The sequence below is a fragment of the Borostomias antarcticus genome (genome assembly GCF_949987555.1).
Source record: "Borostomias antarcticus genome assembly, chromosome: 20".
Taxonomy (NCBI): Eukaryota; Metazoa; Chordata; class Actinopteri; order Stomiiformes; family Stomiidae; genus Borostomias; species Borostomias antarcticus.
In genome coordinates, this window is record NC_140253.1 from 1342676 (window position 1) to 1357660 (window position 14985).

Consider the following 14985-nt stretch of genomic DNA (forward strand, 5'->3'; position numbering starts at 1 on the left):
TCAGCGTCTGTGGTTGTGCTGTGGTTGAGTAGCTCGGTACCTGAATGTTCCTGTGGACTGTGGCTTCCCTGTGGCTGGAACTCTTCAGAAGCACGTCTCTCTGCAAACGCCCAAGGACATCTCTGCTGCTGCAGAGCAATTAGCTGATGTTACAGGTCCCAGGTCAGGGGGGGGGCGTGGGGCCCTGTAACATGTATGTGGTCTGTTTTATCTGTTTTATATTGAAGCAAGAATAAAACGGGAGACGTTAGATAGATATTCATTTTCACAGGCTGTCAGTCGTCTTTAATAAATAAAACTGGAAATGAATCCTTTCTGTATTCATCGTTCCTTTCATTTGTTCTTTCTCTTTTATGTCAACAATTATCTTTCACAGATACATAAGTTACAACATGCATTCCACTTGCACTAATGCAATAACAATGGACTCAATAGACCAATTAATAGCTACAGTAAAGTTATCCTGGTAGCACTAAATGCTACAGTACTGTCTTATACAGTTCACACTACTAGTCTTTAATACTAGTAATTAAAAGTCTCATTACTGCTTTATAGTTAAATGCAATCTATATTATATATGTATATTCAGAATAAACCAGCCTATGCCAAAGAACCAAACTTATACTAAACAGATATTTTGAACGAGGGTTGGTTGATCTGTGTTCTTCAGGTGACCCCGTGTTTCACATCACAACCATATGAACTGTGGGTAATTCCCTCAGGCAAAGTCTGCAGAAACGCAGACTTATGGTAAGAGGGCATGAAGGGCTCAAAATGTCTGCCAGAGAGCCCTCATGTATGGATTTGACAGTGGGACAGTCCTAAGTCCTCATGTACTTGAGGATGTGACAGTGGGACAGTCCTAAGTCCTCATGTACTTGAGGATGTGACAGTGGGACAGTCCTAAGTCCTCACACACTTCCCTACTAGCGGGAACGCGCCTCAAAGTCTGTGAGTCCATAAGGGTGGACATTGGGACTGGGCCTGTCACATTGGGACTGGGCCACACACATCTTCAACTCAGTGCTGTAAAAGGGCTTCTACTCCGAGCGCTGTTTTTACTTTCTTCATCCGGCTCCTCCCACAGCGCATCTATTTCCCTGAGCCAGCCCCTCCCACAGTACCATCCATCTCTATTTCCCTGAGCCTGCCCCTCCTACAGTACCATCCATCTCTATTTCTATGGGTTGTTGTTGTTGTTGTTGCTGTTGTTGTTGCTGGTGTCTTCAGTGGCATCACTGTTGATAAATAAACTGAAGACTGTGAAATAAAAAATAATGACAGTACACAGGCCAGACTGACTCACTTTATTGGTACTACATCAGCAGAAGGCAAGTATTTCTATAATTACATCACATTTACACTACATTCATTTATAGTAGCAGATACTTTTATCCAGTGCAACTTACAATAATTGTATTTAACGTACATGTAGATCAGTGTACTACTACTCACCAGAGAAGTGCATCTCCTTTCTAAACAAATGACTATAATAGATGATATTCACAAAAACCACAATGTAATAGTAAGAATAAAATGATAAAAGTCAAATATGTATAAATGTGTCAAAACATAGGAACAATAGTAGAAATGATCTCTATAATGTAAAACTGTCAACTTGTTGGGTTCTGAGCCCTCGCAGAAAATCCTCAGCAAACTAAATATACATGTCTCGTTATTTACTAAATATAACACTAACATTGTCAAAACAACTACAAAACTGACTGTGGTAATAGTTGAAATATAAAAAAGCTTGGATTAACAAATGCTTGAATATAAAAAGCTATTTATAAAGATGGACCACTGAGTATCTTGGACGCTGGGTGGAATTTGTCCCAAGGCCCGTATCCAGCTGATCCAGGACCAGATCCAGCTGATCCAGGACCAGATCCAGCTGATCCAGGACCAGATCCAGCTGATCCAGCCTCCACTGGACGCTGCTGGACTGTTCCTCTGAGGCATGCTGGGAAGTATGATGTCGATCAGAGAAGACTTTGAGTTCATTTTTGCATTAGGACGTGTTGGTTTAGTTATTAATCGAAATGTAGATTAATACACATATCCTTAGAGCTGTCAGAGGTTTTTCCCAATCAAAGTTAACATGGCCCATAATTAGCAGCTCTGTAGCTGTATAAGAGAATATGTCACCCCATGACTGACCTCAGATCAGCCTCTAAACAGCAGTTTCTTCCTGCTCCATCCTCTGGGCTGCTCCTTCCTCTCCTGGCCCCGCCTCAGCACTGGAATGCAGGGCCTCCATCTCCATGCTCTCCCTCTCTGCTGGCCTCCACCCCCTGGTGGTCTGGAGAGACACAACACCAACAGTCAGGAACAGGGGGAGAGACTTGGAGAAATGAGCAGCAAGTTCATTATCACAGGCCTACATGAGCAGATCACAGACCACAAACACAACAAAGTAATGGGTAATAACTTGTACCTTAAAGAACAGATAGAGGGCAGTGGTGGATATCACCAAGATCAGCACCACCACCAGCATCACCACTCTGATGACTAACTCTGTCAGAGGAGAGTCTGGAACAGAAACACAGCAGATGAGGAAACTGAGAATCATCAGATCAGATTAAGCTGTCAACTGAGAAGTCAGTCAACCCGAAGTGGGATAGAAAAATGTGTCATGGCAACCCAACCACTTGATTAAGTGAAAAAGGTACAGATTGTGTTTTAAAAGTCCGTCCTCAGTTACCTGCAACAGTGACAGAGAGGAGCTCACTCTCAGAGGTGAAGTTATCAGAGAAAACGTAGACCTCATAAACACAGCTGTAGTTTCCTTGGTGGGCGTGGTCTGCAGCAGGAAAGAGGAAGTTGGCAGAGTGATTGACAGCTGGGTGGGTGTGTCTCAGGGTTGTGTTGGAGCCGGTGAAGGTGAGGTGGAAGGAGCCTCCTGGGTACTGTGGCTGGATGGAGCAGCTGATGTCAAAGCTGTGGTCCTTGAACACCTGCAGCCCCTGCTGCTGGCCCTCGGAGACCCCTCGCATGGAGGAAGACAGGGAGATAATAGGCTGCAATAGGAGATCTGCAAAGACAGAGAAGAGGGGAGAGAAACCAACCTCTCTGATTCAGGTGTGATGGTGAGATCTGCTGTGTTCTCCTCCCTCCCTCACAGGGCAGCATGGGCTACTTTAGTGACTGAGACAGCAGTATACAGTAGCGTCACGTGATATTTATTATACATATCTGAGCAGATCACTGCCAGGACACTGTTAGTATTAGTCTCTTTAAACCCTGGTGTACACTCCCTCAGACCAGCACATTTAGATTTAAACCACCATGCAACAAGCTGTTCATATAAGCTCTATCAGCAAAATTACAAGTGTGTAGCTGTCCAATAATGTCAAAGAATATACTAATATCAACATATAGCCATTTTATACAAAGTGAATCCCCTCAACAGATCATCGGCGTGTATCCATAAAACAGGCATCTATAATACAAGAAATTATACATCTATTATACAAGAAATACATTATGTACAGAAGCTTTTAATAGTGTAACAGTGTAACTGAGTATTCTATTGTAGAGCACTCACAGCTACTGTGACAGGTGCAGACTAGGAATGTGACTGTCAAGATCATCAGCTGAATATAACGACATGATGTGTGTTTTACCTGAGCAGATCACCTCCAGGACAGCAGTATTAGTACGGTGTCCATGCACTCCACACTCCCTCAGTGCAGACTCAGACCCAGCACAGCTAGACATAAACCACCATACAGGACGGACTTCACCAGCAATAGCCCTTCTTGTTGAGAGAGCAGAGCCACAGCCCAGCTGTCTACACACTACAGCTGCATCATCCATGCTCCAGAGAGATATCCCTGAGGCCAGACGTCTCCACTCTCCCTGGTGGTTCACCTCCACTCTACCAGCACAGCGGCTGCCTCCTCCCACCAACCTCACATCATCAGGCCCTGGAGAAAGACAGGAGACAGTGAGGCCCTCTGACTCTATGTATCCTAACAAAACACAGCCATACTCTCTCACGATGTCACTCCACATGAGAAACAGAGGTTGAGAGACAAACTGATTCTTACAGTACCTGAGCAGGTGAGTCCAACAGCATTGCCAGGTGAGCAGGTGTTTCTAGCGGAGCCTGAGGTGTCACCCTCACCTTCTCCATAGAGCGCCCCCTGGAGGGCTGAAGGAGCCCCACAGCCAAGCTCCCGACAGACCACCTCTGCATCCTGCCAGTCAAAGTCAGCTTCACATACTGAGACCCACGACTGATCAGACCTCACCTCCACTCTGCCAGAGCACAGACCAGCTCCATTCACAAGCCTTGCAGACTCTGAAGGAACAGAGACAGATGGTCAATATGAACATAATAATTATTCCAAACAAAAAATAAGAAATGTGAAGATATCCAACAATCTCAAAGAATATACTCAGCTCTGTCAAAATGTTGCTATTTTATACAATAACAGATAACATTAGCTTGTATCCAATGAGCCAGAAATCTTTAGTGCAATAATACTGTAACAGTGTAACTGAATAGTTAATATAATGACATGATGTGTTTATTAACTGAGCAGACCACCACCCAGACAGAGATAGAAATATAGCCTTCAGTAACACAAAACTGTTCTTCAGTAGAATTATACTATTCTGCTCCATACAGTTCTATATTCTACTATACTAATCGTTCTATGTTCTAGTATATGGTTATAAGGCATCATTAATAGGTTTATCCAGGTGCAGACTAGGAATGTGACTGTCAAGACCATCAGCTGAATATAATGACCTGATGTGTGTTTTACCTGAGCAGACCACCTCCAGGACAACAGCAGCATTACTCTCTCCAGACACTCCTACACACTTCCTCAGTGCAGACTCAGACCCAGCACAGCGAGGTATAAACTCCCATACAGGACGGACTTCACCAGGAGCCCCTCTTGTTGAAACAGCAGAGCCACAGCCCAGCTGTCTACACACTACAGCTGCATCACGCATGGCCCAGACATCCATGTTCCAGTATCCACTGACCAGACCTCTCCACTTTCCCTGGTGGTTCATCTCCACTCTACCAGCACAGCGGCTGCCTCCTCCCACCAACCTCACATCATCAGGCTCTGGAGAAAGACAGGAGACAGTCAGGCCCTCTCCAGAAACACACCCTAACCTCTTCATGTCAGAAACCTAGTAGTGTTAGTCTGGATTCACACACACACACACACACACACACACACACACACACACACACACACACACACACACACACACACACACACACACACACACACACACCTCCTATGCTTTTATAATCAAACCAGCAGTAGTGTTTTTGTGTGTTGCCTGTAAGCCGACACACCAAGAAGAGGGAATCCTATTTGTCGCTCCTTCCCTGTTGTCGTTGTTAACCTGCAGTTCTATGTTGCTACCACAAGAGGCAGTGGTCCCAGAACATCAAAACAAAAAGACTCCACAGATTTCCCAGGTCAGCGGTGGCCGAGTGGTTAGTGCACTGCCTATCACCGTGAAGATTGTGAGTTCAATCCTTGGTGTGGACATACCAAGGTACCATGATATATTTTGTCACTGGATGTTATAGAAGTTATGTAACGAGCGTGGGTCATATTTGTTAATTATAGACCCTTTTACAGCCTACTCAGCACAAGTATGCGCGCGCATTCTTGAAACAGTAGCAGAGGAAGACAAAATCGCCATTATTAAGCATACGGACCAATACATCCATGGTACGGACTGGACTGAGGACATCATCAAAAATGTCCATTTTATATCAGGTAAGTTATTTTGACTACCTGGTTTCACTGGAATGTCTGGTTGAAATGTAGCCCTTCTCAGTCCCGTTGTCGCATTCCGCTCGCTCATGCCAGACAACAGTCCTTTGCTGGTCCATTCACTTTGCTCCCCGCAGTTCTTGGCTGCTGGGATGAATTCAGGACACGTTTGCGGACAAGCGTGGATTTGTACGTTCTGCGAGCGTCAAGACCAAGACTAATGTTTTGGTCAGGCCTATCACCAAACAGTGTCTTCTACAAGCGGCACAGTAACTTTGTTGTTTGGACCAGTGGTAAAGACTGAGTCCCAGTGGTGGGTTTAGTGCTTGAACTTCTGACCCCAGAAGATCAATGTTCATGATGGATTATAAAGGACATTTTTGATGGATTACAAATGATTTTTCTCATGGATTATAATCCATCCATCCATCCATCTTCATCCATTTATCCGGGGTCGGGTCGCGGAGGCAGCAGTTCCAGCAGGGGGCCCCAGACATCCCTTTCCTTAGCAGCATCAACCAGCTCTGCCTGGGGAATCTTTAGCCGCTCACAGGCCAGTGCGGAGATGTAGTCCCGCCACCTAGTCCTGGGTCTAACCCGCGGCCTCCTCCCAGCTGGACACGCCTGGAACACCTCCCTAGGGAGGCGCCCAGGAGGCATTCTCACTAGATGCCTGAACCACCTCAACTGGCTCCTTTCGACGCAAAGGAGCAGCGGCTCTACTCCGAGTCGCTCCCGGATGACTGAACTTCTCACCCGATCTCTCAGGGAGACCCCAGCCACCCTCCGGAGAAAACTCATTTTGGCCGCTTGTATCCATTATCTCGTTCTTTCGGTCATGACCCATCCTTCATGAGCATAGGTGAGGGTGGGGACGAAGATAGACCGGCAGATCGAGAGCTTTGCCTTTTGGCTCAGCTCTCTTTTCGTCACAACAGTGCGGTAAAGCGACTGCAGAACCGCATCAGCTGCTCCGATTCTCCGGCCAAACTCCCTCTCCATGGTTCCCTCACTCGTGAACAAGACCCCCAGATACTTGAACTCCTTCACTTGGGGTAAGGACTAATTTCCTACTCGGAGCGGACAGGCCACCGGTTTCCTGCTGAGAACCATGGCCTCAGATTTAGAAGTGCTGATTCTCATCCCAGCCGCTTCACACTCAGTTGTGAACCTATCCAGAGAGTGCTGGAGGTCGCAGGCAGATGATGCCATCAAGACCACATCATCTGCAAATAGCAGCGACGCGATCCCCAGCTCACCGAACTGCAAACCCAACTCCCCACGGCTACGCCTCGATATCCTGTCCATGAAAATCACAAACAGGATTGGTGACAAAGCGCAGCCCTGGATGAGGCCAACCCCTACCGGAAAGGAAGACGACTTACTGCCGAGGACACGGACACAGCTGTCGCTCTGGGTGTACAGGGATTGGATGGCCCTAAGTAGGGACCCCCTCACCCTATACTCCCGCATAACCCTCCACAAATCCTCTCGAGGGACCCGGTCGTAAGCCTTCTCCAAGTCCACAAAACACATGTAGACAGGTTGGGCAAACTCCCAAGCCCCCTCCAAGATCCTCGCAAGAGTGAAGAGCTGGTCGGTGGTTCCACGACCAGGACGAAATCCGCATTGTTCCTCTTCGATCTGAGGTTCAACTATCGGCCGGTCCCTCCTTTCCAGCACCTTGATTATAATGACATTCATAATGAAGTATACTACAGCCCTGTGTGAATTATGGATTATGACTTTCTTATTGGACTTTGAATGGACTTTATATTGTCTTTATTGCATGTTATTGTGGAAAATGGAAGAAAAAAAACTGGTCATTTCTATTGCTACTGCAGTGTGTAATGGTATTGCTATATAATGGCTTTGTTTGGATTGGAATTGTTGATGTCTCTAGCCAATGAACAATTAGGAGCTGGTGTGTTGCAGCCATTATGTTTAATGTATTTATGTAATGATGTTGTTTGAATGCATTTGTATTGTTTATTACCTATTCATAGGAAACCACACACTCACATATTCATGGATGATATGTTTTGGATAATAAACAAGTTAAAGAAGTCTGGAGATTGCATCATCTTTCTGACAGAAGAGGTCAGCCAGTTGGTTACTGCCAGACAGGACAGCTACACACACACTATCTTCACTGGTAGTTTATAATTAACATTCACCCGTTCACACTCACCCTCACAGACGACCCCAGCGTCTTGAGCATGACCACAGTCGTTGGAGCCGATGCCCTGGTAGCTGCACTCTGTCAGGGAGGACTCTGAGCCTGAGCACCTGACGTTGTCCAGCCAGATGGGACCACTGCCCTGACCGAAGAGGGCACCTCTGGGAGAAGACACCGCCTGGCCACAGCCCAGCTGTCTACACACCACCTGGGCATCCGGGAGATCCCAGTCATCGTCACACACCGTCCCCCACTGGCCCTGCTGGTACACCTCCACTCTGCCAGAGCAGGCGTTGTTGCCGTTGACGAGTCTCAGAGGAGCACCAGCTACGAGATACAGACAGGAGTCCAACATAGAGGTAGTCGCATTAAAGGAGTAGTAAAGGGAAAATGCATGTTTAGCCCTGTTTTAAGGTTACTTATGATCATATACAATGGTTCAGATCAAAACGTTGACAAAACTAGCACTTTTGAGAAAGTCTGATAATTGCTCTACCACCGTTTTGGTCATACAATGGATGTGGGTGGGCACCTTGAAAAATCATTCAAAAAAGATGTTAAACTCTCAAAAGTTAGACTGTGGTGCCATATGTTTCAATGAGGAGCTCGGTTGCCGAACAAATCGTCATACCGTGAAAACTATAAGTCACACAGCTTAGATACTTACATTGTACGAATCAGCACAGTTGTGTGAACATTTTGATATATACTATGTGTGTGAGCTGTCAAAACTGTAGGAGTGCCAGCAGTTTACAAAATGTGTGAATATTTTCAAAGCAACTGCTGCCACCACTCTAAAAACATAAAGTTACTGAACATTCCAAAAGCAGTTTCAAGCAGTTTCAATGGGACAAAAAATAGTTTTAAAAGTTAAATTACTAAAAAACTATCAAAAATATCAAAAATCTGAATGGATCCCTGAAACAGCTAAACATCATGAGCCAGTACTATTATAAGTACTGTACATATAACTACTATAAATTAAATTGCTATTACTATTATAGCTACAAATATAATTTAGCACTACCAATAATAATAAATATAATGAAATATTAATAAACTACTATAAACTATACTATAAATAGCCTACCACAGTAAGTACTACTGGTGCTAAAGTAGAAGGATTATAAAATTCAAGTAGTGTTACAGTACAAACAGGGTTAGAATTCAAGTAGACTAATGAGGGTGCTGATGCAAGTTAACTTAAGAACTATGACACCTATAACAGGATATTGAATAGATTTTGATGACAAGCCACCAACATCTTTTTAGCAGTCACAGCTAGCTCAAGAGTATGTGAACTGTCACCATAGCAACCACAGCGCAGCAGCAGCTCTACAGCACCAAAGCATAGAACACACAGAATCCGCTGACTCACTTGCCATATGTTTCAATGGGGAGCGCAGTTGCCGAACAAATCGTCATACCTCAAAAACGGTAGGTCACACAGCTTAGATACTTACATTGTATGAATCAGCACAGTTGTGTGAACATTTCTATATACAATATGTGTATGAGCTGTTAAAACTGTAGGCATAGTGACAGGTTAGAAAAAGGGTAAATACAAAATTAGCAGCTCAAAAGTTAGAGTGTGGTGCCATACGTTTCAATGAGGAGCTCGGTTGCCGAACAAATCGTCATACCGTGAAAACTATAAGTCACACAGCTTAGATACTTACATTGTACGAATCAGCACAGTTGTGTGAACATTTTGATATATACTATGTGTATGAGCTGTCAAAACTGTAGGAGTGCCAGCAGTTTACAAAATGTGTGAATATTTTCAAAGCAACTGCTGCCACCACTCTAAAAACATAAAGTTACTGAACATTCCAAAAGCTGTTTCAAGCAGTTTCAATGGGACAAAAATAGTTTTAAAATTTAAATTACTAAAAAACTATTAAAAAAAATATAAAAAATCTGAATGGATCCCTGAAACAGCTAAACATCATGAACATTTTAAAGTTTGAATGAAGTTTCTAGCACAAAGTATGAAGAACTAGTTGAGGTTCAAAAAAGTGGGGAGAACTATAATAAAGAAAGAAATAGTGAGAATATCACAAGTTGGGCTAGCTTCTACAAGCTAGCCCACCTAAAAATACATATCAAAGCCATGAATGATTGATTGAATGAATCTTAATTTTCATGTTCGGAACCATCCCTCACACCTTTTTCTGACAATCAAATTCTTATCATTCACCCGTTCACACTCACCCTGACAGATGACCGCAGCATCTTCATCATGACCACAGGCTTTGGAGCCGATGCCCCGGTGGCTGCACTCTGTCAGGGAGGACTCTGAGCCTAAGCAACTGACCTCGTTCAGCCAGATGGGACCACTGCCCTGACCGAAGAGGGCACCTCTGGGAGAAGACACCGCCTGGCTACAGCCCAGCTGTCTACACACCACCTGGGCTTCCCGGAGATCCCAGTCATCGTCACACACCGTCCCCCACTGGCCCTGCTGGTACACCTCCACTCTGCCAGAGCAGGCGTTGCTGCCGTTGACGAGTCTCAGAGGAGCACCAGCTACGAGATACAGACAGGAGCCCAACATAGAGGTAGTCGCATTAAGATGACATCATCACAGATTGTGTGTGGCAACTTCCAGCTTGCAGTCATCAATGCCAAAGTGGTTTAACAGATTGATGACTAAATTAATAAATGAGTGAATAAGTGAAGAAATATGAGTGAATGTGTGAATGAAGGAATGAGTGAACAAGTTGATTGATAAATTATACCTGCAAGCAGGAATGAGGGACCAAGCATTACAGAACATTTACATTACAGTCAATTAGCAGACACTTTTATCCAAAGCAACTTACATTAATTGCATTAAATGTAAGTAGTTAGTGTCCTATGACGTCAGAGGGGGCAAGGAACTCATAGTTCAGCATACTGTAAATGCACCTCCACCTTTGACACATTGGTGGCGCTATAGAGTTTGAGTTGTCGACATGGGACTTTGTCACAAGAATCATGGGACTGTCCCTGAACAGTGGGCCAAATTTGTTTTTGATAGGCTACAACAACACTTGGCTGAGATATGATGTCATTTCCTATTTGCTGGCTTCGCCACTGATTTTGATTGGCTGTAACGGTCGAACGTTTCGAAAATCAACAATCCAAGTGATAACTTTAGTTGACATTGGTCTAGAGCAGGGGTGCCCACACTTGTTTGTCTTGTGAGCTACTTTTAAAACAAGCAGATAAACAAGATCTACCCCCCCTCCACCCCCCGTGTCTATGTGACCTTCCCATGTCGAGATATGGACGTTTTTGTTGTGGTCCCAGCCCAGGCCCCGCCTCACCCAGGGCCGGGGCGAACGAGCGCTGGGTCACTCCCGGGAACAAGCCCGAGACCGCGGCAGGTGCAGCCTGTTACCAATCAGGCTCACCTGCCGCAATCATCTCGGGCGGCTACAAGAAGCCAGCAGCCCCGCCGCTCAGTGCTTGGTTATACTGAGATCTTGGTAATTCTTTGCTAAGCTCCCAGCTGATTGTACGCCCCTTTGTTGTTTTCCTTGTTCTCGTTAACTCCTCGTGTCACTCTCTCCGTTTTCCCCTCCAAGACCCCGTCTTCGTCCCGCGCCGCCCTCTCTGACTCGGCTCTCCCGGCTCCACTCCGCGCCTCCCTCCCGCTCCGCGATTCGCCCTGCCTACCGCCTCCGCGCCGGCGCCCGCGCCACCACCGCAGCTCCCGGACTACCCCTCTCCACCGGCTTCTTTTCTCGCTCGCCTCGTGCCCCTCGGACCAGGCCTCTCCCCCTGACGCTCCTCCACGGGGATCTCGGACCTGACCTCTCCCCCTGACGCTCCTCCACGGGGATCTCTCCGGCTCGCCAGTCCCCGCGGTAGCCTGACGCACGCACACAGACAACATCCCTCCACATAGCCATTTGCCCTCACGCATCCATACACTTAATTTCACATCCCATTCACACGCACACGCACGCACACATACATACCCCCCACCTTAAAGTGGCAGTCCGTCTGTGTTTTTGTGTTTACTTTTTCTCCCGGTGTGGTCACCGCAGTACCTTAGTTATCCCCCTTTTTTGTTCCTTTGGTTTATCATTTATTAAAACCGCCTTCGGGCTATTATAGTTACTCTGGTGTCCGTCTGCTTCTCTGGGTCTGCTGCCCTGGTCCGGTTCTCTGTTCAGGGGTGCCCCCCCCTTCCCGGGGGCATAACAGTTTTATTTCCCTCTATTGACAATGAAAGGGGGGAATTTTCTGCTCCGCAAGTCCAAAAAATGAATGGAGGTGAATGGCCGGCCATGTTTGGGCAGCTTGTACACCCCTCCACCGAGTTTCATCAAAATCATTGGCCCATGCTACACCCTTCCATCGAGTTTTGTGAGAATCAGTCTGGTAGTTTTTGTGTAATCCTGATAACAGTTGTACGTACGGTACTGTATGGACGTACGTACTAGGGATGGGACTTTCTGGCAAATCTGCTATTCGAAAATCTCTGGGCAAAAATCGATTTTTCTTAGAAAATCGCATCTCATCATTGCTCGTCTGAGCGACTTTTCCGGCCAATAGGGCCTATCCTATTTCTTCATATTTTTATTTAGAAATATGAGCATATCGACATGGTCAGGATGGAGACAGGTGCGCAGTCTATTGACGATAAGTCCTGCCGCGGAAAAGACCCTCTCCGAGGGTATGATGTTGCGGGTACACTCAGGTACGCATTCGACAGTTTTGCTGTTCCACACAGAACTTTTCGTTGGCTGCGTTAGCCGCTGCATGTCTGTTCCGGTCGAGTCTTGGTCTCTGACCTCACCCGCTGCGTAAACGAGGCCTACTACTTATCCTAGGTTACAGCACTCAAACTGTCTTTCTTATCCTAGGTTACAGCACTCAAACTGTCTTATCCTAGGTTACAGTACTCAAACTGTCTTATCCTAGGTTACAGTACTCTTATCCATGGTTACAGTACTCAAACTGTCTTATCCTAGGTTACAGTACTCAAACTGTCTTATCCTAGGTTACAGTACTCTTATCCTAGGTTACAGTACTCTTATCCTAGGTTACAGTAGCCTACTCTTATCCTAGGTTACAGTAGGCTACTCTTATCCTAGGTTACAGTACTCAAACTGTCTTTCGCGCGTGCCTTTCTCTCTCGTCTTGCGGAGTCTCGCGCCGCGAAAAACAAGGCAACTAGTTTTTTATAAGACAAGATGAACAAACGATTATCAAATTATAAAATCGATTTTTAATTATTTAATGACTATTCGATTTTTCCAAGATCATGTCCCATCCCTAGTACGTACAGTACAAACACACGCCACCGAAAACATTACTTTTCCCCCTGCGCTGTTGTTGGGGGTGGAGGTAATTAGTGGATGAAATAATGTCTGAATGTTGCAACTGAATAAATTAATGACAATTCAAAAAATACATATTAAAGCCATGAATGATTGATTTAATTCATCTTAATTTTCATATTCGTAACCATCCCTCACACCTTTTTCTGACGATCAAATTCTTAATTAACATTCACCCGTTCACACTTACCCTGACAGACGACCCCAGCGTCTTGAGCATGACCACAGTCGTTGGAGTCGATGCCCCGGTGGCTGCACTCTGTCAGGGAGGACTCTGAGCCTGAGCACCTGACGTTGTCCAGCCAGATGGAACCACTGCCCTGACCGAAGTGGGCACCGCTGGTAGCAGACACCGCCTGGCCACAGCCCAGCTGTCTACACACCACCTGGGCATCCGGGAGATCCCAGTCAACGTCACACACCGTCCCCCACTGGCCCTGCTGGTACACCTCCACTCTGCCAGAGCAGGCGTTGTTGCCGTTGACGAGTCTCAGAGGAGCTGCAGCTACGAGATACAGACAGGAGCCCAACATAGAGGTAGTCGCATTAAGATGACATCATCACAGATTGTGTGTGGCAACTTCCAGCTTGCAGTCATCAATGCCAAAGTGGTTTAACAGATTGATGACTAAATTAATAAATGAGTGAATAAGTGAAGAAATATATGAGTGAATGTGTGAACAAAGGAATGAGTGAACAAATTGATTGATAAATTATACCTGCAAGCAGGGATGATGGACCAAGCATTAGAGAACATTTACATTACAGTCAATTAGCAGACACATTTATCCAAAGCGACTTACAATAATTGCATTTAATGTAGGTAGTCAGTGTCCTATGACGTCAGAAGGGGCATTGAACTCACAGTTCAGCATACTGTAAATGCACCTCCACCTTTGACACATTGGTGGTGCTAGACATTTTGAGGTGTCGACATGGGACTTTGTGACAAGAGTCATAGGCCTGTCTTTGATCAGCTTGCCAAATTGCTGAACCTTTACCATACGGTTCTATAGGCTGCCATAGACTCCCATGACAGAAGAAGAAGATGAAATATAGCTGTGAGCAGCAATACGGGGCCAAGCATCGGTGGCACTAGAATGTTCCAGCTGTCGACAGACTTGGTTACAAGAGTCATGGGACTGTCCCTGATCAGGGGGCCAAATTTGTTTTTGATACTTCAAAACGTGGCTGAGATATGACCTCATTTCCTATTTGGTGGCTTCGCCACCGATTTTGATTGGCTGTAACGGGCGAACACTTTGAAAATCAACAATCCAAGTGATAACTTTAGTTGACATTGGTCTAGAGCAGGGGGGCCCACACTTGTTTGTCTTGTGAGCTACTATTAAAACAACCAGCTAAACAAGATCTACCCCCCCCCTCCACCCCCGTGTCTTTAGACTACTTTAGAGATTACTAACATAAATGTATTTTAGACAGTAGGCTAGGCATTTTGAGGAGTAGGCCTAGGTGCCAGCACCAGTGTTTGACCCAATTCAAACACTGGTTAACACTATGGTAATATTTGAGCGTCAATAGCCCCAATAGCCTACCTATCTTTCGTTGTAACCTCATGCCGCTCACTGAAGAAAAAATCCCTTCACGCGCCGAGTCTTCCGATCACCTCAGAAAGGAGCGGCACAGAGCGCGCGGCCTATAGGCTTATTGAAAATAAATAGTCCTAATGTGGGCGCGACAGTGGTTTTGAAAG

The 14985-nt window shown here is 45.6% G+C and overlaps 1 protein-coding gene across 1 annotated transcript in view; it reads right to left on the bottom strand.

The window, feature by feature from the left end:
- Window positions 1-13804, bottom strand: part of LOC311322344 (sarcoplasmic/endoplasmic reticulum calcium ATPase 1-like) — a gene marked incomplete at both ends in the record, with an annotated part of 23042 nt that extends 9238 nt beyond the window's left edge. Inside the window, 5 exons of the mRNA XM_084454411.1 lie at window positions 2438-2532; window positions 2705-3034; window positions 7948-8262; window positions 10150-10464; window positions 13462-13804. Coding sequence (XP_084310537.1) covers window positions 2438-2532; window positions 2705-3034; window positions 7948-8262; window positions 10150-10464; window positions 13462-13804 — 1398 coding nt within the window. The remainder of the gene's footprint in view (window positions 1-2437; window positions 2533-2704; window positions 3035-7947; window positions 8263-10149; window positions 10465-13461) is intronic.
- Between the last annotated feature and the right edge of the window lie 1181 nt (window positions 13805-14985).